At 42.1% G+C, this 26,166-nt stretch overlaps 1 protein-coding gene across 1 annotated transcript; it reads right to left on the bottom strand.

Moving 5' to 3' along the window:
* Positions 1 to 329: 329 nt before the first annotated feature.
* qsox1 (quiescin Q6 sulfhydryl oxidase 1) lies at positions 330 to 25,831 on the bottom strand. The gene is made up of 13 exons (XM_076087926.1): positions 25,400 to 25,831; positions 24,278 to 24,378; positions 22,916 to 22,964; positions 22,655 to 22,757; positions 21,305 to 21,395; positions 20,914 to 21,059; positions 17,835 to 17,969; positions 17,630 to 17,759; positions 11,066 to 11,182; positions 9,050 to 9,188; positions 7,607 to 7,783; positions 2,932 to 3,093; positions 330 to 2,333 (listed from the first exon to the last, which is right to left on the bottom strand). Exons 1-13 carry the CDS (start codon positions 25,689 to 25,691, stop codon positions 1,546 to 1,548), a joined length of 2,430 nt encoding a protein of 809 aa, XP_075944041.1. The 5' UTR covers positions 25,692 to 25,831; the 3' UTR covers positions 330 to 1,545.
* Between the last annotated feature and the right edge of the window lie 335 nt (positions 25,832 to 26,166).

Genomic DNA, 26,166 nt, shown 5'->3' with positions numbered 1-26,166 from the left:
AGCAGATGGCAACAGGCTTTTTCCTTCAACCTTGGGTGCTTTAACCCCCCATTTCTACATGAGACACCCCGGTCCTCCTTGTCTCATGTCCTGGTCGTCTTGGTCAAAACAAAAAACAAAAAGAAAGTTGTTTTCGCCAAACCCGCAATGAATAACATCTGGGAGGTTCTCGAAACATGTTTTGACATCCGAGTCAATACAGACAGGAACGAGGCTTCCCCCTCCTCTGTACATTCATGTTATTTGGTGAAAAGAAAGTGATATAATAAGTAATAACTTCAACTGCCTTAACAAATGACTGGTTTCAGTGGCAGATCAAAAGCAATGAGTCCTTATCAAAAATAATTTTATTGATTCAGACAGAGGCAAAGAAGCAAACAGAACAACACAGTGTTTTTGAGACGACCATGCCAAGGCTTTACATCATGGACAAAAGCCAAAAACAAATCCTGCTTATTCTAAAACCTCGTCCAGTGTGAACATATGCGACGCTCGCTCCACAACACTTCATAAACAACCAGAGTAGTTGTTGTGTGGACTCAGCAGTGTGATGTAATATTCAAGGATGTGTCATAACGCTCAGTGTCATGGACGGTAAACCACCTCAAAAGGAGCTGAACAACAAAAGGCTGATCTGCTCTCCTCTGGGGAAAGTTAGTGTGGACCTGCTGGTCCAGTCACAGTATTCAACAATATGATCCAACTGTCAGGCCTACAACAAACCCACAACCCATTTATGTCCAAGTATTAAAAGAAATGCAGAAACATTTAATGTAATACTTGATAAATTGACTCAAACAGAAAGATCTCAATGATTGATTTGAGGGAAAACAGTTAGTCTGTAATTTAAGATACAACTGATTTGTTTTTAATCAAAGAATAACCTATTTGAGTATTTAATTCAAATGATTCAAATATTTTTTACATGTAAAATATAAAAATTGTGACTGAAAAAAACCCAACATTTAGTCATAGTACACAGAAGTAGTTTAGGAGGTCTTGGCCCTATTCAGAGATAGAAAAAACGAATGAACAAATATCCCACTTTTACAAATGACCAAAACTTAAGTAAAGCAACAAAAATCCCTTCGTACAAAAAATGCATTAGTTGCATTTACTTCATACAAATTCTAATCAGTCCCATATTAGGTTTAATTGTATCCTCCATAAGCGGTCAAACAAAAATCAAAAATGATTATCCTCAACTTCAAACAGAAACCCACTTATAGAAATACACATCTATATTCACAGACTTTCCATAGTTAAGGTTCTGCCTGAAAAGGTCAGATTAGGTGTAACATTAAATAACTGATGTTCAAAGATTTGGAAGGTAATCTGCAAACTTTCCCTTTCCCCTTCACTCCATTTAGACATAACACATCCACGACATTCAGGGTAAAGCACGCTGTTGCCTACTTTGGCTGTAGGTAACAGTTAAGTGGACCGCCTAAGATCGCCCTAATCTTGACACATCTCCTTACAGTAACCCGAACCTTAGCCTACATGAACCTAACGAACGTTAATCATTGCCGACTACACTTTGGTCTAGGGTAGGGATAGCTTACCCCGCCGTAGCCTGAGGCGTTTTTTGAAGAAAAGACACATGACCAGAAGACTCATGGAGGAAAGGAAATAAAGGATGACACACAGGCTGATGTCCACTTTGGAAAATCCAATGCTCAGTACAGAGATCAAACGTCCCCTGTGGCTCAACTCTGTCTCCTCAACAAAGCGCTGGCCTGCCAGCTCTCGCTTCTTTCTCTGCTGCCCCACGTCCAGCTCAAAGTCTGCTTCCATAGGCTGCAGGCCCACCATCCCGAGCCCGGCGTCCAGCTGCGTGCCGAGCCCAAACACGGGCCTTGGATCCTGCTCCTCCTTCCTCTGCAGGGTGCGTTGTTTGACCCGGCTGGAGGCAGCCACCTGCAGCGCCTTGGCCTTGTAGTGCTGGTTGACAAATGAGTCGAGATCCACGATGTCCTCCTGCAGCTCTCGCATCCTCAAGCCCACAATGCTCGGCTTCCTGTGGGCCTGCCGCCGGCCTTGACCCATTTCCATTTCAGGTTTGGCCCAGGGGGTCGTCTCCGATGTCTTATCCTCCATCTCATCTGCTGCAGCTCCTTCCCCACCTTCTTCTTCATCTTCATCTTCCTCCTCCTCCTCCTCCTCCTCCTCCTCGTCCTGCACAGTGGATTGTGATGGCAGAGGGTGCGTCATGGAGTCCAAGGCCTCCCTGGCTTTCCTCTCTACACGTTCCTGAGCTTCTAAAGCTTGCTGCTGACTCGCATGTTTTTCCTTCTGTTTTGCCAGGATCTGGCTTTCATCTTCGAGGTAGTCTGACAGGACGACGAAAAGAAAGACACAGGGACATCATTTCTAAAGTCATCACCTCTAATCTAGAATCGGATGCTTTACTCATCATCCTCAATTAATCTGAATCAACGGTGAACCTTACTCAGACTCAGAAACTCTCTTTGCTATTCACCCCTTACAGCAGAAAAAAAGTAATATTATATAGTAGTATTAAAAAAAACTACTGTCCATAAATTAGAGAAGACGTGATATGATTCAGAGAATAAACTCAATTCAATAGAATTGGGCACACCCAAATTAAGTATGTTGCAGGGTGAAGTAAAACAAACTAAAACTACATTAAACCCACTAAAAATGAGCAAAATATACCGTACAAGGAATCTGGGTGGTTATGGGTGACAGTGGGATTATCTAGGCCCTTTTTATTTGTTTCACCTGCTGAGAACGGGAGCCTTTTACAACACATCCTTTAGCATTATGTTATACAGAGCAACAACTGAACCATTGACCATATTTGTATTGACTGTTAACACAGGCAGGTTAACAGAAGAAATACACTTCTGTAGTTTGGTAAAACACTTGAATTCATGAGATACGACCTCTTTCGAAAATAAACTATACCTGTGAGGATAGTGCTGGATGAGAAGTAGGACATGAGGAAGGGAAAAACCTGCTCCTGGCTCCACCTGTGCTCCCCGTTTTCCTTCACCGAATGGCAGGCTGGACACATTTCTGGTGAAGGCCACTGGATCTTTCGGAAGTTGGGGTCTTCACTCAAAGCACCTGCAGAGATAAACACAGAAGTAGGGTTAATGTTTCCCACCACAGATAATATGACGCATTGCTTCACATACCTGTGATACTTAAGAACATTGGCTGCCCATACTCTAAAGTACATTTATGAGTGCAGGAGGTCAACTAAAGAGGCCTATTTTCTTCCACTACTACAGCTTTCTCACATTAACACACTAATAAGTACCTCACTATCTTATAGAAGATAGAAAAAATGTTCCATGGATCCAGATTCATTGTCACATCCAGGAATCACACAACATAAAGCATCCAGTCAGCTGCCTTCACCCATTGTTGTTGTTTCTTTTATTCTCCTTGTTGGTGCATTGACTTGAGGATGTAAGTGCTTTGAGGACTGGACGCAATCTGTGTTGAACCCATTTGATCTTGTCACAGTGCTCGTAAAAACTAAGTGCCTATATGCATATGTGTATGTATGTGCTTAAGTGTGTATATGTAAATCATCTCTGTGTTTTTGTGTGCACGTAATCTAGGGATTGATATTTGTGTGTGTGTGTGTGTTTGTGAGAGTGTATGACAGGGTCTAACAAATGATCAATGGGCTTCTGGGATGTCCCAGTGGGAGGGGTGGTGAGATAATAGATGTGGCCAAAGTGGACAGCTTCCCCACACACATACACAACCCTCGTTTTCAGGCAGCAGACCTCGGTGCTCTGGACCACCTGTCTTGTCCCTTCAAACCCCTTTGAAAGCAAAGTCCAATCTCCAAATTGAACACGAGAGCAACAGAAACCTCAGAGGGGAGCTGCCCTTTTAATGAATTAGAAACTTTCTCCTTAACATGTTTTCTTTCATGTAGCCGCTGTCCACTCAGGCCCCTCGTCACTCACACACAACATGGCATCCATGCAAAGAGACTGGCAGAGGAAGAGGGGTCCACACACAAAATACTCATACACAACAGACACTCTGCACAAATGCCCACAAGGACACACACACACACACACACACACACACACACAGGGCAGCATCTAGTAATAAATTGCTTGTTGTCACCAACAGGCCATTTTGTGTGTGTGTGTGTGTGTGTGTGAAGAAGGGAAAAAAGGGGAGCAGCAGCAGGTCTGTCACTTTACAGCACTGTCAATTTACATCCTCCACCACCTCTGTCCCTGCTCCCTCCTCCGTCTCTCTGCCGCTCAAGATTAATCTCAGTCATATGCATGTGTGTACGTACTCTGCATACAGTACTTTACATAAAGGATACATCAATTTTACTGTGTCCTGGATGGGCTGAAGCCCGTGGGTGCATGTGGGGGCTTTTACACATTTCAGCAGGTGAGAGCAGACGTGCGCGCACACACACACACACACACACACACGCCACAGATGCCTCAGATCTCTTTCCTTATTCTAATCAGCTTGCCACGTTTGCGGCCAGGGTGACTTTAGCCATACCAGCCATATTGAGATTGCCACAATGGCCTGTCACGGAGATGTCATCACCGCCGCGCATACATATTCATCAGGTATAAATATGTATTGTTCAGCACGTCAAACTAGCTTCCTCAGCACTAATTCTGTAAGTGAGGATCACCTACACCGCACACCGAGGCATCAAGGCTGCAGGGGAGTGTGCATGATGTCAGGGTTTTTATGCTCATTTAAATAATCAAAAAAAAAAAAATCTAAACCAGTAAATCTGTTTATTGTATGACAGATATAACACTTCTACATTTCCAGTTAATCTAAAACCATCAAAAACTGAAAGCTGGCATTGAATGTGTAGTTTAGTTTATTTGACATTATGAGCAAAAGGAGAGTAAATCAGACACGATTAAAAGGATTTCAGGGATCTACACACTGAAATTTGCAAGCTTACAGAAATATATATAATGATGCAACATTTCATCCTAAAGGTAGCTGAAGTCCCAGCAGAACAGAACTTAAAAAAGGCAGAGATTGCCATTTTGGCTTTGAATATGACATTGAGATCATTGAGGCTCTGCTGATATAAATAAATAATATGTACCACACTGAGATGAGGTGCTCTATTGTTCAAGGGTAACCTTCTGAGCTGTTCGGCATGGCATGGCTGACAGCAGAGGTAATAATGCTGCTGGTTAGTTCCAAAAATGGGACTGACTTTGGTATGGTGGCGGTGCGGTTATAAAAAGGTCAGATCTGGTATTCAAGCAGTGCAACAACACGGTAACAGCAAAACAACACAAACCTATATTTCCATCTCAAGCAGATGTAACCGGTCCAGTACGATGAGAGTCAGGATTCGCAATAACTGATGCGAGTCCTTAACAACTAAATAAGACTAACTTTGATAAAAACAACTGGACAAATAGTAATTAATAAAGTTACACGATTTTTAAAGAGTGATATGGTATTTCTTATTTATCTCTATATTGTTTTACCTTCAAGAATATCATAATCACATTTTAAGGAAATGGAAACTCATGTACCGTTTTGGCACTAGGAGGGAAACATTTCAAAAGGACCCCCAGTCTAATAAATACTGGTATGGTATTACTATTCTGCATGAAGAAATGCACAAACCCTGTGCTGCATGTGAACACACAGTCATAAAGGCAGCCGGGCCTGCTGCTGTTTTGTCTGTAGAAATGTGAATCAGTCTCAGCCTGTTGACAAGCAGCAACAGGACTGAGCTGCCACTGGTCTTAATTCTGCTGCTGCGTAGGAGACCGAGGGCCCTGGGGCCTCTTTGTTGCCAGCTAAATTAATTGTTCGGACGCTTTACAAATAGCTGCTCTTTCATGCATGGCTGCTCCTGAAAGGAGGGGCGGGGAGGCCTGCTAAAGAGCTCCACTTTAGGCAAAGGGGAGAGGAGGGGTTGAGTGGATGGAGGAGTGTGCTCTCCTCGGGGAGACGCCGCCGCTTATTGCTACAAACACAGCCAAACCCCCGTCTCCTCCCTCTCTCTCCTTCCGATTCACCCGACTTATCCCCTGTGGACCCCCGACTCACCCTCCACCATGACGAACGCCCGCTGCCACACGCCACAACTTGACCCATGCTTGGAAAGGCTGTGTGCGTGTGTTTGGGAGGGGGAGGGAAGGAGGAGGAGCGTGCATGGCTTGTGTCATGGTGTTTGCCACCTGCTGTCATACAATACCTTGGGAATTGTGTGTGCGCTTGTGTGTGTGTGTGGGTATAAAGAGGGCTGGTTCCTGGGGGACCCATCCAGCGAGGATGCTGTGCCATTACTTGTCAAGCGGAGGATATGAGTCCCAGGGGATGATGAGTGGAAAGAGAGAAAAACTGCAACAGAGGTAGAGGAAGCGAGGGAAGACGGATGGGTGAAGGTGGCGGGTTGAGCAGTGTTTAAGTGTCTGGGGAGCAGACACTCGCAGGGACGGGTGTCCTTCTGGCCCCTGCTGTTCAGGGCACAAGCTGTGCCTGAGATAGAAGAGGGGGCAGTCAACACAAACAAAAGATAGTGATTTAACAAAGTGGGCTGTTAATGACAGCCCTGTGCCTAATAAAATCATATGAACACGGACAAGGGAGGAGGGATGCTGAGGAGCTGTTTAACACTTACGAGACTCATGTGCATAAGTGTAATATGCCGAAACAGCACGGACAAGAATTAGAGAAAACTTTGTACATTCATATGCAGAGCAAAAAAAAAAAGAAGATAAGTCTGTACTGACGAGAATCTAAAAAGGGGCATTCTGATGCAAAAAAGGAAAGATGAGAAGATTCTCATTTCTGTGTAACGCTAAACTAAACGTTAACAAGTGGGTATCATGCTGCGTTTAAATAGATGACCTGGATGGAAATTCCTACTCATAGATTCCAGGTGACAGTGGGAGGAGAGTGGGGTGTGGGAGAGAATCAAAGTAAGGGTGTGAGACGGATGAAACAAGGCAGAGGGGGGGGGGGGGGTCAGGAGAAAATGGGTGAAGCAGACAATACTTGGAGGTCTAAGACGGGGTGACAGCTGGTGTCTGATCTGAGGATCCATCCTTCCTCCTCCCCTCACCCCTCTTAGTCGCATTACAAAAGACCGACTGACCATTAGAGGACACTGGAACTGAAAATCTTCCCCCCAAAATTGAGTAAGGTAATGCTTAAGATCCCACAGTGTGAACAGGCACAGAAAAGAGGGGAGTGGAAAAGACGTGAGGGACAGGGATGGCTTAGCAAACTAATGCGGCATTCCACTACATGGTACAGCACAGCTCGACTTGCTTGAAATTGTTCTTTTCTTGGTTTTCCATTTACAAAATTTGAGGATAGTACCTGGTACTATGTTTGGTATCACCTCATTCAGGGTCCAAGCAAGCAAAGCGATACAACAAAGGTGGAGTTAAAACACTTCAGACCGTTGATTGGTCAGAGAGATTTGCTTGACATTCTTAAATAGCCATGAGAGCAGTGGTCTTCACTTTAAAGACAAATTGAAATTAAAAATCAAACACACATTCTCTCTCTTCCTGTGTTGGTTGTTTCGTTATCTTTAGGTATATGCCAAGACCTCCATTCGACAGATGATGGTGCCGACTCTCACCTGCCAGTCTGTTGTTGACGCGATTGTGTCTCGACCAAAGCCACAGCACCGCTGACGACAACGTGTTCACCTCCACCAAGCTCTCGCTCGCCATGATCTCAAAGTGCTCGGCACACGCCCTGCAGCCAAAGAAGCTGTGGACATAGCTTCTCATCGCACTCAGCACCTCCCGGGGATCTGGAAGGGAAATGCCATCTTATGTTGATCACCAGTAATCTGATCGAAATGAGAAATGTGATGCATTATGTAACAACAAAAACAATATCACAGACTCCTTCCTAACACCAACATTGTTCCATGTCCTGATTAAGTTACTTTATATGTTTTTGTGGCAACATCTTAAGTAATATGGAACTAAAAACTGTGGTTAAAGCTGTAATGAAAAACAGCATGTTTAGAAGAGTACGTCAAAATTCTAAATCTCATGGATTACCTCCTCAACAAGCACAATCACCTGCTCTTGTAAAGCTGGTTGTCTCTATACATTAAAATGTAGTGTTAACTTGCTAATGGCAGTGTGGGTCCACAGCTTCCTGGATTCCCACGGTTATGTGGGCCAGGAGTCACAGAGAGCTGGGTTAACCCCATATTGAGATGAATTATCTGTGCGAATGGGATAACCCAATCTGGAGATTAACTACAGTTAACACTGTGTGTGAATGGTGGCCATGCTGTTGTCTCAGGACTTCAACAGTCCACGACCATATTTTCCTGGAGCAGTTTGCTTTTGTTCTCGGCTTAGCAGGACCTTCAGATGCAGCGTACTGACAGTGAGAGTGTGTGTGTGTGTGAGTGTGCTTGTCATTAAAATAAGGACGGGATTGTGTTCAGACCTTTACCAATGTGTTCACACCTTTAATCTATGCAGCCTGTGTATATGAATGAATGGAGCTTCATGTTATGATCAATACTGTACACTATGTGTGTCTATGCGTCCATTAAGCTGGTGGTCTGTGGGGGGCCAGATGGACGCCCTTTTGGGCCAGTCCATCTGCAGGTCACATGATGGTCCGTAAACCTCGGGATTAACCTCTGTGTGTGTGTGTGTGTGTGTGTGTGTGTGTGTGTGTTGAGGGGAGATTATTGTTCCTGCCAGGAGTGGAGCCTCCGGTCATCTGCCTGTTTTATTAACCACTCACATTCCACTAATCTAACATAATCCCTTTTCACACAATTAGGCTCAATTTTAGCTGTGACAAAATGACAAAACATAAGAAAAAACTCAAAACTCAAAACACTGTTTGTGTTTCTGTGTGTGATGTTAAAATCAGGTCAGTGCAAAAAAAAAGAAAAAAAAAAAAAGCTTTCCACCAAACATTACTGGGCTAATTTGTTTACAAAGCCCTCATCCTCAATCTTCTTGAACTTTCAATGGGCTTTTTCCATTCACAGAAATACAACCTCAGTGTGTGTGTGTGTGTGTGTGTGTGTGTGTGTGTACACCTGTGCCTCTTGCATTCTTGGCCTGGACAGTGAGAACATGGAAGAGAGTCCACATCCCGCAAGGGTAACGTCTAAAGTGGGGTTGTGAACCCTGACAGCCCACCCACCTCACTCCTTCAGGCAAGGCAGTGTCTGGAGACTAAGAGAGAAAGAGAAAAACAAACAGACAAACACAAATTACTGACAACTGGGGAGCAGGAAACCAGGAGAAAAAGCTTCAAGGATCAATCTGGTGACATTCTATATGTTTCCCATGAAAAGACCAAAAACAACAATGAATTAATCCGACTAACAAGTACTATCTGTGTTACTAAAGCCTCAGATTACTTAGTCATCTGTATTATATAGAGCTGCAACTAATGATTATTTTACGGTCAATAAATCTGTTGATTTGTCTCTTGATTAATCAATTAGTTGTTTGCAACTCCAAGATATTCAGTTAATTGTCATAGAGGAGTAAAGAAACCAGAAAATATTCACATCTAAAAGCTGGAATCAGACTCAAAACGATTAATCGATTATCAAAATCATCATTCATTTAATAGAGGACGGCTGATCGATTAATCGTTGCAGTGTTCATTTGAGTCCATTGCTGACCAAAAACCATTAACGCCACACCGTTTCACTGACGTCTTCTTCTATTATGACAAACATGACGACACGTACAAGTAGTCCTGGTTGGGAATCTTTAGAACAAATGCATGATTTAATCCCGTTTTAGTAATATTATCTGAAAAACTGTGATTCCCAGTTGTTTCAGGAAATTTTGGCTTTTAAAAAACAATTTGAAGTCTATGTACAGGACCCATTTTTATTAAATCCTCAGTGGGAGTGAATGTCTAAGTGCCATATTGAGTAGGGAAGTTGGAAAGTACTGAGAGGAATTCTCATTTTGATGGTTTTGGACCTTTCATGGGATTTGTTGCCAATAAGAAAAATGTAGAATAAACCAGCCTTATCCTTTAAATGAAACTACAAAGTCTCCAGCATCTCCCAACCGGTTCAACTTAATGAAAGCTCTTCCACGTAGTTTTCTTGATCAATAAGAAGTCAATCTCAGGTTAATGGCTCAGCCCTCCACTAATGAACAGAAGCTATCCAGATCTCTAACCACGAGCCACAGTTGAATCCAATAACATATTTTCTCTGACATAAAGTCGTTTCTCTCGATGCAATGCATTTCCAGCGCTGGTGTGATTGACAGGGTTACTCACATGTCAATAGTAAAGATTTGGTGTGTGTGTGTGTGTGTGTATACAGAGTCCATTTCCTCTCAGTCTATTCATACCTTTCCATCGATTCATTGATCAATTGATTTGCCTGCTAAAAGCTAATGATGTAAGTAAGTGACTCTTTCAATTTGCGAGGGGCGGTACTGGAGGCATGCAGGCTTCATTCCAAAGACAACAGCACATAGATCCTCAGCTGTATGTGCTGGCACGGAGACAAGGACAAAGTACATATTGAGGAATCTGGATATTTTTAAAACACATTTTTTTAATCTACTCACACTGTGGATTTTTATAGAAATTCCCAAGATCACATTTGAACACGTTTTGACTGGATAGGCATCACTTTGGTGCCTTTGAGGTGGTTTTGAACCGATTATGTGCCCAGACTGACAGGTGACCTTGATATCTTGGTGGAACTAAGAGGCTCCTCCGAGACGGACGTCCTCAAATCAGTCTGGGTGCATTTCGTGATGCCCTGCCCTCTGTTCTCCCTGCAGCTGCTCACCTGTCGGGTCCTTTCTTGTCTCCCTTCCTCTCCCTTTAAGATGCCTGTTCAGGCTCAGAAAAGTATGCTCTTTTTCTCAATTTGCATTAATGTTCTTCCTCGATGCAGCATGTAATGGACAAATCTCTGAATCCAATGAATACCAAAGATTGAAGATGGACAAAAAAAGTTAGCCAAGAACAATTTGGATGGATAATAAAGAGGCCCAAGTTCATTGCAATATTGACGCATAAGGTGAAAACTTATTGGATATTTATCTCTAGGTCTGTCTTGACTCACCTGAGCTGTGTTATCCAGTATCTCTCTGAGTGCCTCATAGGAAATCTCATCGCCAGTCTGTAGCCGAGAGTTTAAAGACTCCAAAAGGTTCATCACCACTGGACGGCCTGGAAAGTACTGCAGACATAAAACAACAGAACACACTGGTGTTAAGGGTGTGCACTTTAAGACAGAGACAAAACTGTTGATGTTTGAGCAAACGGCATGCAAGAAAGAATGAAATTAACCATTATATTCTTCATAATATCGAAGAGATAATCAAAACAAATAATGTTTTGATTATCTCTTAGATATTAAGTCTATAAAATGTCGGGGAAATTATGAGAAATGCAAATTACATTTTCCAAAAACCCCAACATATTCAATTCACCATCATAGAAGACCCAGCATACATTCATATTAAAGAAGATTTCTGTCAATTAATCAACCAACTGTTTTAGCTCTAAGTGCAGGTTTAGTTTATTGAGAAGAAACAACTCCTGCACACAGTCAGTTACTTATATACACTAATGAATCTTCACTGATAAAGTAGTAGCTCAGAAAATGGAGCAGAAAGTCTGTCTTACAGCAGATGGGAATCTAAATGCTAAACAGTTTCCAGCTCATGAAATATAGACTGTGCTAATGTTTGTATCTTTTATTTATAAAAGTGTTGTTTCTCATCTGCTAACACTGACGCTCATACTTAACATTCAGACTCTTTTTACTAAAATGAACTGTTCAAATCAACATCTTCACCTTCGATTAACATAGTTTTTGTCCTTCTAATACACAATGTACCGAGCAGGAATCAGGAATCCTCAACCATGTTTATAAGCTGCACAGAAGTTGTGGTTGCGTGTTTTCCCTGAAAAAGAAACTCACTAAATGTGACAGCAGCCGAACTTAAGCCTCTTCCTTCATTAAGATCCATTTCCTAAGCCACTAACAACCACTTAACCACCGTCTCTACTCAGCGCTTCCTCCTGATGTGCATTTACATCCTTTCAAACTAGCACCACCATGGTAACAAGCACAACTGGGAGGAAACATGACACTGTAACTAGCAGAGGTAGGCACATGAAGAGAAAGAGGAAATCCAGCTGATGGGTGTCTGATACCAGTGATGACAGAGTAAAGACAGACACAGACAAACGTGTCTTCACACACACGCTACCGACAATAGAAACAGCTGATGTCTTCAGGGAAGAGCGCTTTAATACATTTCAGCTAAATGTGCTTCCTATTCTTGCTGTAAGCCTCTCATTGGAAACGTTTATGATAATGGTCCCGTTTCTCAGAAATAGACACAGCATAGGGATCAAGCTTTTTTCCAAGACTTTAACAGGCAAATAGACAACTTCCATGGGAACTTTCATTTAGCTCTGCAACTACAGTATTTTTATTAGCTATTGCTGTTGTTTTGTAATAGTTGATCGATCATTTTATCTATAAAGTCATTAAATAGGTCAAATTCTCGTTATAATATCCCAAAGCTCAAGGTGATGTCTTTCCCTGCCAGACAACAGTCCAAAGCAAAGATTTTTAGTTCACCATCAAATATGACGGAAAAAAGCATCAAATCTTCACATCTGATTCAAGCAAAGGTTTGCTTAAAAAAAAAAAAATGAGTTGGATTGGATTATCAAATACATTTTCTGTCAACCGACTAAGATTCACTGACTATTTGTTGCAGTTCTTTGTTTTGAAAGACTGAACAAGATAGAATCATCGCTCAACAATTTCTGTATTCATAGTTCTTGTCAAAGTGCACGCGGACTATAGATTACTACAAAGTTGCGGTGAATCTGAGGAAAAAAAACAAACAAGAAAAACAGAACGCAGATGACAGAGCCAGCTCACGTCACCCAACATGTGGACCTTTTTTGATTTGCATCACTGAGTCGTTTTTAAATTGGACACCATTTGTTCAACTAAATACGCTTACATACACCGACAATCTTACAAACACACGCACGGACGCACACGCACGCCTTTCAGTCAATGGCTCAGCCGTCTATTCATCGCCCTCTAACAGGATCTTTGTGTTACACCCTGACCACTTAACCAGACCCCCAGTGATTTGCTTAAACCTCCTTGTCCAAAGCTAACAGAGTCCTGCGTCCTTCCCTCTGCACCATGAGCACTCTTGACTCCATGCAGCGCCTTTCACCTTTCGTCAACTTGGCCGACAGAAAACTGTGTTGCTGTGCGTAAACAGCTGACATTTAACATACTGGTTAATAATGGGACATTAACGTTTAAACTATACATTAGCAGCTGCGTTACATGACTTAGTAACACAGTCAATCGCAAGGATACTGGTCATTAGAAATAAATAAGACAAAAATATATGTATATTTAATAAATACCTACTGAACATTCATCATCTACTATAATTGCTTTCAATATCGTTTCAACAGCAAACATTATTTATTTTAGCAGCAGATATCCGTCTCCACACACGCACACACACACACACACACACACACACACACACTCTCTCTCTCTAAAGGTGGGCTGTAAAGAGTAGACAAAGGCCTCTGATGTGTGCTCACTGCTGGGAGAGTGATATAACAGGTTTAAGTTTGGAGCTGGGGTCTGGATGCCACCCGGTCAGAAAAGCTCATTAAACAGCCATATGAATTTAACCAGAGAAAACGCAGGTGTTTCCCACTAATGGGTTTAAGTTAGCATCACCAAAGCGACACTATTCATGAGCTATTTGGGTCTGCTGATGGCCTAAAAGCTCAAATAATAGTTATGTAATCAGACACTGGTCAGTATCATCTTGCTATGTTTTATCCTTGTACGCCTCATTTGACATCGTTTTCTCCTTTTCTTAACCTCCCTCTTGGGCTCCTTGGCCCTGATCATTGATGGTGCACAATGTCAGTCAATATGCCAATATACAGTATACTGTATTTCACCGACATGTTGATGAATTATGCGCCAAAAACAGTGACAGGCATTGAAGGAAGACGGGTTAAGTGACAGCATTCACTTTCAAGCGACGGTGGTAATTTAACAGACTTGCACTAAAAAAAATGAAATGATAAAATATGTTATACCAAAAATAATGTCTGTTTTTCACATATAAGATGTATTTAAAGAACACTTTTCTCCTTCATGAATACTCACTCTTAGAAACAGTGCAAGTGTTTAGTAATTAATTATGAGAGGCAATATGTTATTTTTAGAGAATGCATCAACAAGCATCACAGTTACACAAGAACAACAAATGAAACCCTGCTGGAAACGAGACACTCATCCAATAACATTTAATCAATTAAAAGATCAAATTCATTATTGGGAATACCGAGTGATCAAACTGTAAACCCTCTACATTTTATCATCTCTACTAAATATCTCCCTCTACATTTGTTCTCTCCATCTTGAAAACACACACACACACACACACACACACACCATGCCCTCCTCTAACCCTGCATCCCTCCTGCCCCCATACCAGTTGGACCATGACAATCCCCTTCACCCCGGCAATATGTCATCCTGATCCGATTAGTATCAGCAGCACTTGAGAAACCGCAAGCTCCTTGTGGTGAGGGTCCCAAGAGGGAGGCATCTGTTGGCTGCAACAGGGCAGACCAAGCCAGGCGCGGGGCAAAAGACAGGGGTGAAGCTCCTTGATAATAATCTCACTTCAATTCACCCGGGGGAGCTGCAGACACGTGCCACAGCCATGCTAACAGCAGCCTCATCTCTAGACACATGGACTTGTTTTGTACTGTTACTATGGGGAAAGTACAAAAGAAAACAGTTAAATGAATCCACTTCTTTGAGAATTGCTTATTAAAACAGTAATAGGATCCATAATAACATGGACAAATGGCTTTAAGAAAAGCACAGAGCATCTTTAGTGATATAGGTACAGTATATTTGAACATTATGTCCCGAGCTTATGCGTGCAAAGAACGAAGCCTGTGTCCCTTTAGTCCAAAGCCCCCCTCTTAATTCTTTGTTTTATTCCCCTGCCCCTCTGTCCCCTCTGGGCTGAAGGGCTTCTTTCAAGAAAAGCAGGATAGAGGTGTAATCCTTAAAAACCTCGCTGTAATGCTCTCATGCTTCCCAAGATCCACTTTTTTAATCCTAATATACATGTAGAGGCTTCATAAATCCGGCTTCGGCCTGACAAGACAGTAAATCTAGTAATATTATGACCGGGTAAAAAAAACAACCAAAATAAAAAAAAAAAAAAACATGTTTACATGTTTGGGTGGAGACGCAACGATGGGATGATTGTGGATTGCAAAGAAACAAACAATTCGAGGAATTACAATTCTTGGACAGAACAGAGTCAAATATTTTTTTAGGTCAAGTAAAACCAATGAAGGAGATTAATACATTTATATTTACACACAGACTTTGCGTGTCCTCACGATGTACATAAAGATTCGGCGTTTGACTGAATATTTATGTGCAACTATTTACATATTTCAGTAATTTAAGCAAAAATGCTTAAAATTAGATGGTTCCAGCTTCTCAACTATTTGCGTTTAGTCAGCCAAAAAAGCAATCTGAAGATGTTCAATTGCCATTTTCCATAATTTTCTGATTTTTTAGAGAGAATTATTGATCAATTAATCAAATAACTGTCTGTTTAACAATGAAAATATGAATTAGTTGCGGCCCCTACACCTGCATAACGGCAAGACCACACAATATCACCCATGCCAATACACCCCCTGATGTGCGCAAATACTCTCTCCAGCGATTATCTGGTAAAAATTAAAAAGTGCGTCATGATTGAGGAAATGTGTCACCAGCATGAAGTGACGACACTCACACTGGTCGGGACATTGCGAGTCACTTTAACTCTAATCTAATCACGCAGAGTTCAGGTGTCAGGGTCTTTACATTTTGCATCAGTAATCGAGAAGAGAGATCATTTCTCTATGAATCAACAGTTATTTGAAGATATAACTAAATAGAGAAAAAGACATTCAGGATTCTTTTAAGGTGAAAATACTTTTAATTTTCTCATATTCTGCATACGAACTGCATCATATGAAACATAATATAGAAATTAACTCATTAAATATGCGTTTGCTTTTCAAAATAAACGAAATCCCCTTCAATTCCGGTTTCACATCTACAGTACGTGCTCGTCTTACATGAACTGTTCCTAACACGCTGACTGACTGAAAGGATTTGGCCTGTTTGAAGCGAGATCACTCAGTCAAACGACAATACGGACTGTCACAAGTCGCGGTCAGCTGCAACAATGACGGCCTCCTCAGCAACACAAAGCCCTGCTGAGCGGCTGGTCCATCATGGTAGGGGGACAGGGTAAAAATACCACTGGGACCTGCCGCTATTGACTAAACAAACTGGAGCTAATGCTCTAACCCCCCCCCCACACACACACACGCACTGATACACATACGCTGCTATAACGCCTCCCTAGAGAGGGAGATATAATCACAGAGATTGGTGGCAGACTCGGGCTGTGAGACAGCCTGGTGCGTAGCCAAAAGGGACAGGGCTAGCAGGTCAGGCCTCATCATCACAACATGTTTGCCTGGCTGGCACACTTCAGCGAGGAAAAGCGGGAACGAGGCAGAAGGGGATCGCTAACGGGAAAAGATGGATTGAACATGGTTGTTTTGGTGAACCTCAGAGGACTGGCACGTTCACAATTATCTAAAGAGATGCCTGTGTGAAACCACACAGGAAAACTGCATGAGGAGGAAGAGGAAGAGTGGTGGCTGTGTTTGTGTAAAGCCTCTGGGCAGCGAGTGGGTGCCAGCCACGCTTCAATCCCCCTGGGAGCAAACATGAAGAGGGTCAACAATACCCGAGAGAGCGTTTGTGCTCTCGTCAATGGCATCCACTTCTGCTGCCAATAATGTGTGTAAGTGTGTGTGTTGTGTGTGGTGAAAAGCAGTACATCAAACAAAACAATTAATTGGGTAAATTAGCTAAATGATCGAATGGAATAAAAAAAAAAAAAAACATGTTCTTAAAAGGGGGACTTGAGCTAAATGCTGCAAAACAACAGCTCAACTCTACAATGTGATCAAACATTCTCCTGTCTCACTCTCCATCTGGTGGTGACCTGCTGTAACTACACATTTGTAAAACGGGCTCGTCTTTTTTGTTTTCTGAATAATTTCCAGACAATTCCCTGATTTGTTTTAATAGAAACCAATCAGTTTAAAACTGATGTCATGTCCCTATGAATACAAAAGGTGTTGTCATAGTTTACAGTGAACAATACTCTGTCCCCTGGTGACGAGGACCGCTAAGAAAATGTACGAGCAGCTTATTATGCAACAGAGTTTTTCTCAAAGAAAAAACAATGAAATAATCAAATACAGCATGTTTGTACGGCAAGTTTTATTTATTCTAATCAGATATTTTACCTGAATTTTGTGTTAATGATGTGGTTAACCAATTTTCACCAGTTTTCCATCTTTCTAATATTTAAAACAAACACTGAAAATCTAAATATTATAGAATAATGAGCTGTATATCATTTGGTTTTCACATTTCGTGTGTCTTGTGTGTGTGTGTGTGTGTGTGCTATACGTGTGTACGCAGCGGTCTCTCTATTAAGTTTACCTTTGCCAGGACAGAGATGTACTTCTTGAGAGAAGTCAGGGCCTCTCCTTTGATGACAGTATGAGCAGCCAGCTCCACACGCAGGGAGTAGTGCAGCGTGGACTCCAGGTCGGCCATGTACACCCTGGACCTGGACACACAATCACACACCTCATGTCAACAAGTCATAAGTTTGAGCAGACAGAGCAGCATGTATCGTTCATACCTGTTGAAGGGTTTCCAGGGCTCTTGTGTGTTCTTGGTGAGGACGTCTACGGTGACCGGTTGAGGCTTCCCCGACCGCACCACTCCCGGCAGCCTCTGGAGGGCGTAAGAGTAGAAAGTACGAGCCTCAATGTTGCTGAGGGAGAGAAGGACAGGTGAGACGGACCCTTAGGTCACTCAACATAAACTTCATGCACAAAAGTATGCGGACACACCCCTCTCTTGCTTTCAACATGATGATCATCCCATGCACAAAGAGAGCTCCATCAAGACATGTTCCTCCGGTTTGCTGTGAAAGAATTTAAACCATCGAACACCTTTGAAGCGCGAACTAAAACGCCGACTGCAAGTCAGACCGTATCACCCAAAATCAGTAGTCGAGCACACTAATGCTCTTATGGCTGAATGGGAGCAAATCTCTGCAGCCAGGCTTCAAAATATTGTATAAAAGCTTTCATGGAGAAGTGGCAGCTGTTACAGCAGATTCTTAATGCCCATCATTTTGGAATGAAATATTAGACAATCACATATAGGTGTACGGTTTGGCTGTTCACACACTTCTGGCCATATAGTTTACATGTACCCCAGTTTGTACAGCCATGTAAAAACGCAGTTTTTTTATTTATTTATTTTTTCTCTTGACCTTTTGTTTCAGCAGTCCACTGCTGTAAAAAGTTTTATTACCTGTATTTATTTTTGCGGCCATATATTTTACACACTTACGGGAACGCATTTAAATACTGAACAGATGGTGCCAGAGTAGCGTGGAGCTGAGAGAGAGATCGCTGATCATTTAGCCATGAGATAACCCTGCAACTGGAACCGCAGCCATTAATATGCTCCCTCTCCCTCACATCCTCCTCTCATTTGCTTTCTCCCCTTGTCAGGGTCAGAGAGAGAGAGAGAGAGAGAGAGGGAGAGAGAGCATCGTAAAAACTGGAACAGGATGGTAATAAGGAGGATGGATACTCTGTGCCCACGCTCACTCACACCAGCCAGGGACTCAATTACACCTGCGTGTCTGGTGGGAGTGTACAGATGTGGAGGGAGAGCCATTCATCCAGCGATCCCCAGGGCCGGCGGGCAGGAAGGCATCAGGGTGGGCTGGGAGGGAATGCATTCACCTGGGACCAGCACACATTACATGCATGACGGATGTGAGACGCCCCTGCACACACACACACACACACACGCAGACACACACACACACACACACGCAGACAGGCACACTCCGCTCTCCCAGGATCAATCAGACATTCAGTGATGATGGGAGGCCATCTGTCGTCGGGTGCGGCTGGGGCTTGTTTGGCAGGTGAAGCCAGAAAAGCAATGCCATTGTTTTCATGCAAGAAATTAAAAAACCTCCCCTCTGTACAGTGATGGAGATGAGGGGGGCTGGAAGGGGAGAGATGAGAGGGGGGGTGAATAAATAAATCAGCAATAAATCATTTCCTTTTTGCATTTGTCAACTAAAAAGAGTCCTCTTTGCATGCCAAGTTATTGAAACAGCCAAACAAAGAGGGAGAAACAGCAGATGAATTTGCAGGGTGAGGAATGATCAGCGCTGCTTTATGATGGTGAATAATGGGAACGATTTTGATGCTCTGATCCCATTAAGAGGCCAGATGTTTAAAAGTATTCTCATGAATAGGGTTCAGATAATGAGCACACGATGAAGGTTTACGGCAGAAAGCAAAGTCGTGGCGTGAGGAACAATAGGAACCAAAGGGAAATAAACACGGTGTTGGTGTATTTCAGATCAAGCCAAATGGAAATTACTGTAAAAAGTTTGAGATGCTATCAAGATATGTATAAAATGATCAATACGTACAGAACATACAAGATGTATATAAAAACAGCTCATGCTCGACACCTTTCCCACATCACATCCACCCAAATGAAAAGTGTTCCAGCATCTCTTTGGCTCACTGGTGTATCTATTTTGAATTCTTCTAATGAGGATGGGGAAATATTATTTTTTGAACCTACATCAAGTGATGACCTTTCTTCAGGTTAAAGTTACTGTTGAAAATCTAGTAGTTAAAGCTCTGGGTTTCATTTATAAATGCAGCCTTTTGCACTGACAAATCATGTGGATAGAAAACACATTCAGAATGGTAACAAGGTTTTTTACAATTTGAACAAAGTACTGTCTTGCACTGTCCTGCTGAGTGCATCGTTACATCCTGTAGGAGGTGGCGCTTGTTGTTGTTGTTGAGCCTATTACAGTTTGACACAACCACAATCTGGCCTCCTCTATTTGCATGTTTACATAGAGGGTTTGTCTGCTTTAGGGCTGTCACAAGACAGTTCTTGTGGAAAGGAACAATAAAACCGTTAGACTGCGAGTCGGCCCCGGCACCGACTTCTCCTGTAACCCTTATTGGGAAACACTGTATAAACTCAAGTCCTGTCCTGCACAACCACACAGGTGGCTAGTTAGACCTTCTGCTCAGGTGGAAGTTTGACAGAGCTATGCTTAAAACTACGAGGTCGCCAGATCTCATGAACCAAAGCTACCGATAAGTGCGTAACCTCTCCCACCATCATGGCGCACTCAGACCAAAATCCGGCTGGCAAAACGTATATGTGTGGGTTGGACAAAAGTAGGAGGGGACAATAAATAGGGTTGGTTTTAATTTAGAAGAACCAACCATCTGTTTTAAAGTATCTAATGTAAATAAAAAGTTGAACAAGTAAGGCATATCCATGGTTACAGATGTTTAGGTTATGTGTCCTAAAGTTTACTGGTTTATTATAATACGCTTTACACTGAAGGGCTGGAAACAATCTTAATTATCCCGTCTTTGTAATTTGTCTATGAGAGACCTACCAGACACTGGGTGTGTTTGTAAAAGCCTTCATGAACTGGTGTAAAAAAAAAAATCTTATTATCATTAGGGATACAATATACATATATAACGAAATGCAGAAAACAAAATATTATTATCATCATCTACACAATGCATTATATATATTTGTGCATGCTGACAAACAATTGTCAGGAAGATAATACTCTAATTATAAATTGCACAGCACTCTGTAGTGCAGTGGGAGTTAAAGACTGCACAGATACTCACACTTTGAGTCTGGTGAAGTTGCCTTCAGGAGAGTAAAGGTAGCAGGAGGGAAACTCAGTCACTCCCAGTTTGGTTACCAGACCTTCCTCAGTGCTCAGGACTCTCCGCACCGTGACATTCTCAAACTGCAACAGGTCCAGGGTTACCTGAAGAACAGAGAACACACAGAGAGTTTAAAAAAAAGATTTGAATCATGTTAAATTTCAACATGACACCCATGTGATGTCCAATCATTTCAACAGCTTATTTTAACCACAAATTGTGTCTTATTGGCTGAAGTTAGACATACATAGTTGGAGAGAAACTTTATGCACGTCTCTTCTGCTGCCCGGAAAAAAAATAATATTCTAGAGGAGAAAGAAACACACAGCTCAGGTTGATGAGCAGTTACCTCTCGGCCGATGTAGGATTTAGTGTTCTCAAAGATCAGGGCCAGGTGTTGAACGTTGTTGGTCTCAAAGAAGCTGTCGATCTCCGCTTGGCTGGTGAGAGAGAGAGATGAGCAGACAAAACGTAAGATTGGAATCCCAGGTACGAGTTATGCTAAGCCGGGAAGAAACGGCGAACATCACCGATAAATCTTCGGGATCAGCTACTGATCAAAAAGAAGGATTAAGTAAGTCCAGGATTTTATAGACATATTTCATCTTGAAAGGAAAAAGGGAAAATTCTGACATTAAATTGAGAAGACTTTATTTAATTTGTGTCGGACTTTTACAAATGTTTGAGTAGCCTTTGATGTCCTTCATCCCCGCACAAGACAATTTATTTCTGAACGGCATCCACGCCTACAATCATAAACATTAAAACTACATTTATATCTGGTTTCAGTTATGTTATTACCACAACATAATTACGTACTTCATACGTAAACATTTTTGGTTGAGAAAGGCTGTGAAGCAGTAAAGCACAAGGGTTCAAATCCACTTATTTTCTTTGTAAAAGAAGAAAAAGGGGGAAGAAGAAAACCTCATGACTCTGTGACGAGCTACGCTACTTTCCCTTTAAACCTAAAAAGAGAAATGAACTTGACTTCCTGCTTCCTTTTCCTGCACTACCATGGTAATAAACTGTGTAATGCCTGTGTGTGAATACATACATACATACATACATACATACATACATACATACATACATACATACATACATACAACACAAGGCAGTATGTGGGCAGAGCAGGGAGGCCAAGTAGAGAAGATCTAAAGAAGACCTTTCTTCTTAGTGGAAACATTTGATCCCTCATTCTGCCACTAATAAAAAACAGTGCAGCAGCCAATGATGACATAGAATAAAATGATGCAACATGATGAAGATATGATCCTACAGCAAAGACAGCAATCACAAGACTGCAACAAAGGATAGAAGAAATAATGTACGTAGGTAAACATGGAAATATAATTCACAAAACTGTGGGAAAACAGCAGTTCAGCACATGTTCAGTAGAAGTGTGAGATAGGAGGGTGTTGGATAGAATATGGGACTCGTTTGCATTAAATCCTTCCTCACAACGCATGGAACTAGGTTTTTAAAAAATATTATCATTTGCAGCTTTCTTATAGACTACACATTTGCAAAAACATTACTAACATATTGTAAAATATAGTTACACACATAGTTTCTTCATCAAAATAAACCAGAAGTGCATTTCATCAGTAGCGAGGACAGATTAATAAGTGAGTGATTGACAGATGGATTAACATTTGAAAATTGGGTATGCGAGTGTGTGCACGTGTGTGTTTACCTTGTGGGCTCCAGTGGGGGGCAGGCGGGGGGCCACGGCTCCTCATGGTTTTCCAGTTTGTCTATGATCTTGTGACGGAGGACCCGGACATCATGAGTAGAAGCTGGAGGTCAAAGGGCATCAAGAGAACATTATACTCGGTTGTTGATTATCATTCACTCATGACGACCTGAGCATGTAAAACTACTGCGAACGGCAGCATCTCTATGAAACAATTGTGTTTTTCACTGGCTCGAGTTGCTTGTGTGTGCGTAGCAGTACCTCTAAAAGCCTGTCCTTTAGAATCAGCCTTGGAATAAGCATGGAAGAACTGCAAAGTGAAAGAGACAGAAGGGTTCAGGTTACGGAGGAAGTCGGTGAAGAGAAAGAGAAGTGAGATCAGATGAGACGGCCCTCACACGGCCATGAGAGAAGCAAAGCGATGTTGTGTAATGTTCGGTGGGGGGTGGGCGAGGGTGGGGGCTGCTTTTCCCTCTGCCCGCCTTGACCCCTAAATCCTTCCTGGTTAAAATGAGTCGCAGATGTTTAAGCTCCATTGTGTGTTCGAACAGAGGGAGCTCTTCATTGGCTCTTGCTGGATGACAGATAGGAGAGATTCTGAAACACACACGCTACTGCTGACTAATCCGGTACACTACGAATACTAATGCAGATGTTTGAAGTTTCTGCAGTGTTCATGCATAAGTTCTCTCCACTGGGGCTAGACTGCTGCATCTATAGTATCCAAGTATCGAAGTAATAAAAACACACTAATGCATAGAGCATGGTTACTTAAGAATGAAAAGTAAAACTCTTGAATTGACTCCGGTTTATCAAATACCTTTGTAAAGTTCCTGTGAATACATCTTTTGTTTCCACACATGCGTATGCACATTATGCTCTACATGCTAATCAAAATCAAACATAGCATGCGAGGGTCGAATAAAGGCAGCTGCCAGGCATGTTCGAGGAAAACTGTGAACATTCCTGATTTCATGGTCACTTTCAGAACATGTACTGGAGTTGAATGGAAGTGAAGGGACTAGAAATAGTTTTTGTATGACGTCTGGTGTGCTACTGCAAAATAGAGACCAGCGGAAAAATAGGTGGAGTTGTTTCTGATGTATTACTTTATTCAAGTCATGCAGTAAAGGAAAAAAAAATGCATGTAGAATAAGGTCTGTTAAAAGTTTTCCTTCAAGCGCACCTGCTTCTCTCTCTTTTTTTAATTAAGGAAAAACAAACAGTCCCTCATCAAATTAGGGCTACAACTTGTTTTTTTTAAAATTTATCTTATCAATTAGTTTGCCAGTTATTCAAGTTGATAAGAATACAAATGCACCACGTATTTAGTTTAGTATCACGGAAATATGTAAACTAGCAAACATTTGAGAAGCTGAAAACTGTCTGAAAACTGAACAAATTATTTAAACAATGAATTGATTATTCAATTTGTTGGCAATTAATTGTGTTAATATGAAGAAAAAAAAACTATACGATGGACTATAATTGTTAAATAAATGGAATTTCTTGCAGCAGTCGTCATGACAGAAAAGAGACCCCAGAATGTGGGCCTGTGTAAACAGTTTACATTCCGTATAATACCGTATAATGTAATATATTAGTTTATATTCTGTAGAATACCTTGATAGTGGGATACGCTCTGATGCCGTAGGCAGTGCAGACCTTCCTGTTCTCTTCTGCAGCACAGTCCACAGCTGCCAGGTCCACAGCTGGCTTCCACTCTGAAGAACAGACATGAAATAGAGCCACAGTAAATATTTAGTTTACCGTCTATTGCACCCCTACGGTCTGCTGACACTGGATGGGGTCCTGTGTTGTCCTCCTGCCAATGTGTATTTCAGTATATAAATACCTAAAATGTCCATACGGTCAAGAAAAAAACCTATATAGAGTATTCACATGACTATGTATTTGTGAAAGAGGGCAACGCAAACTCATTACACAAAGAGACACTGGTGGGCCCCACGCAGACAGTTTATATCTCGTTATCAACATGTACTGTGTATAATGTAGCTGACAGACATCCACAGATTGAGGGTTGATGGTGCCAGTGACATCATCTGCATGTAAGCCTAATTTCTCCTGCATTCTCCTCAAATATCAGATGGATGACCCCACTAATTCAAAAGCAAAAGCATTTGACAGCATGCCAAGACACCAGTTGCCATTGTTGACTGAGAGAGAGAGAGAGAGAGAGAGAGAGAGAGAGAGAGAGAGAGAGAGAGAGAGAGAGAGAGAGAGAGAGAGAGAGAGAGAGAGAGAGAGAGAGAGAGAGAGAGAGAGAGAGAGAGAGAGAGAGAGTGTGACACAGGACGGAAACACACCATGACATGACGTGTCGGGCCTCCTGCCACCATTAAAAAAATGATATCATCCCAATTATATTTCTTATCATGGCTCTGTGATATTTGTTCGGCTCATGAGCTACAATGACAAACTCAGTTGGGAGGATGTAATGCACAGCCAGTGTAAAAAAAGAAGACATTCATTAGATCACATGCTCTAATTAACAGATATAAGCAACAGCTTGGTGCACATGCACATGATAAACAATACAGGGAGATGTAACCAAGCTGTGAGACGTTTTGCTGGTTTGTCATGTGGATAAAACGAGTTCTGGAAGTGTTTACAAAAACAATGAAGAGTGAAATAGGATCAGAACGATTCTACTGGACGAATACTAATCAAATCTCATTGCAAACATCTGCAGCTACGTGACTTGCAGCAGATCCGCATACCAACCTTTAATGTCTCTCGCCAGACTTGTGTAAACCGGAGAAAAGGCAATGCAGTGTCCGCACCACGAAGCGTAAAACTCCGCAAATACAGCTGCTGTGGAGTTGATCAAAACCGACTCCACGTTCTCCGGACTCAACAAGACGACTTGATCAGAAGCGGTGTACAGTCCAGCCTCCGCGGCGGAAGGCAAAAGCAGACAGAAACATAACCAAACTGCGGATGTTGTAATCTTTCTGCCATATGTGCGTATTTCTCCGGTAAACCGAGACGTGGCACAGCCGACGCGCCGCGCCATATTCCCCCGTCCGAGCTGCAAACGCACCAAGTTTCCAACCTCCGTGTCTCAAAACTTGACACAACTTTTCTCCCTCACTTTCCGTGTTGGTCAGCGGGCTTCATGGTTCCGCCCCCTGAACTCCGAGTCCTTTTAAAAACACACGTCAAGTAACTAACACACCCGCTCCACAGTCACTCGTGTCGCTATTTGACGTCTGACGTGAAGATGAAACCTTGATACCAGGAAATTCATACAGGAAATAACCTTTAATGACTATTAATAGTAATTAGACTTACATTGTTTTGCATTTCGCACACATGGCCAATAAAGCTGATTCTGATTCTGATTAAATGTTTATTATTGACATTCACAATCAGTTAAATAAACAAATCACTTAATTCAAGGACAACGTTTTGTTTGGGGTTTCTAAAAGGTATCGCACGACCTTCCTCAGTGGATGGAGTTATCTTCTTGACAACAGATGAGGAATGCA

The sequence above is a fragment of the Anarhichas minor genome, unplaced genomic scaffold (assembly GCF_050575085.1).
Source record: "Anarhichas minor isolate MPS153535 unplaced genomic scaffold, ASM5057508v1 ptg000010l, whole genome shotgun sequence".
In the NCBI taxonomy this organism is placed as follows: Eukaryota; Metazoa; Chordata; class Actinopteri; order Perciformes; family Anarhichadidae; genus Anarhichas; species Anarhichas minor.
The sequence above is the reverse complement of the archived record's forward strand: the minus strand, read 5'-3'. Positions and strand labels throughout refer to the sequence as shown.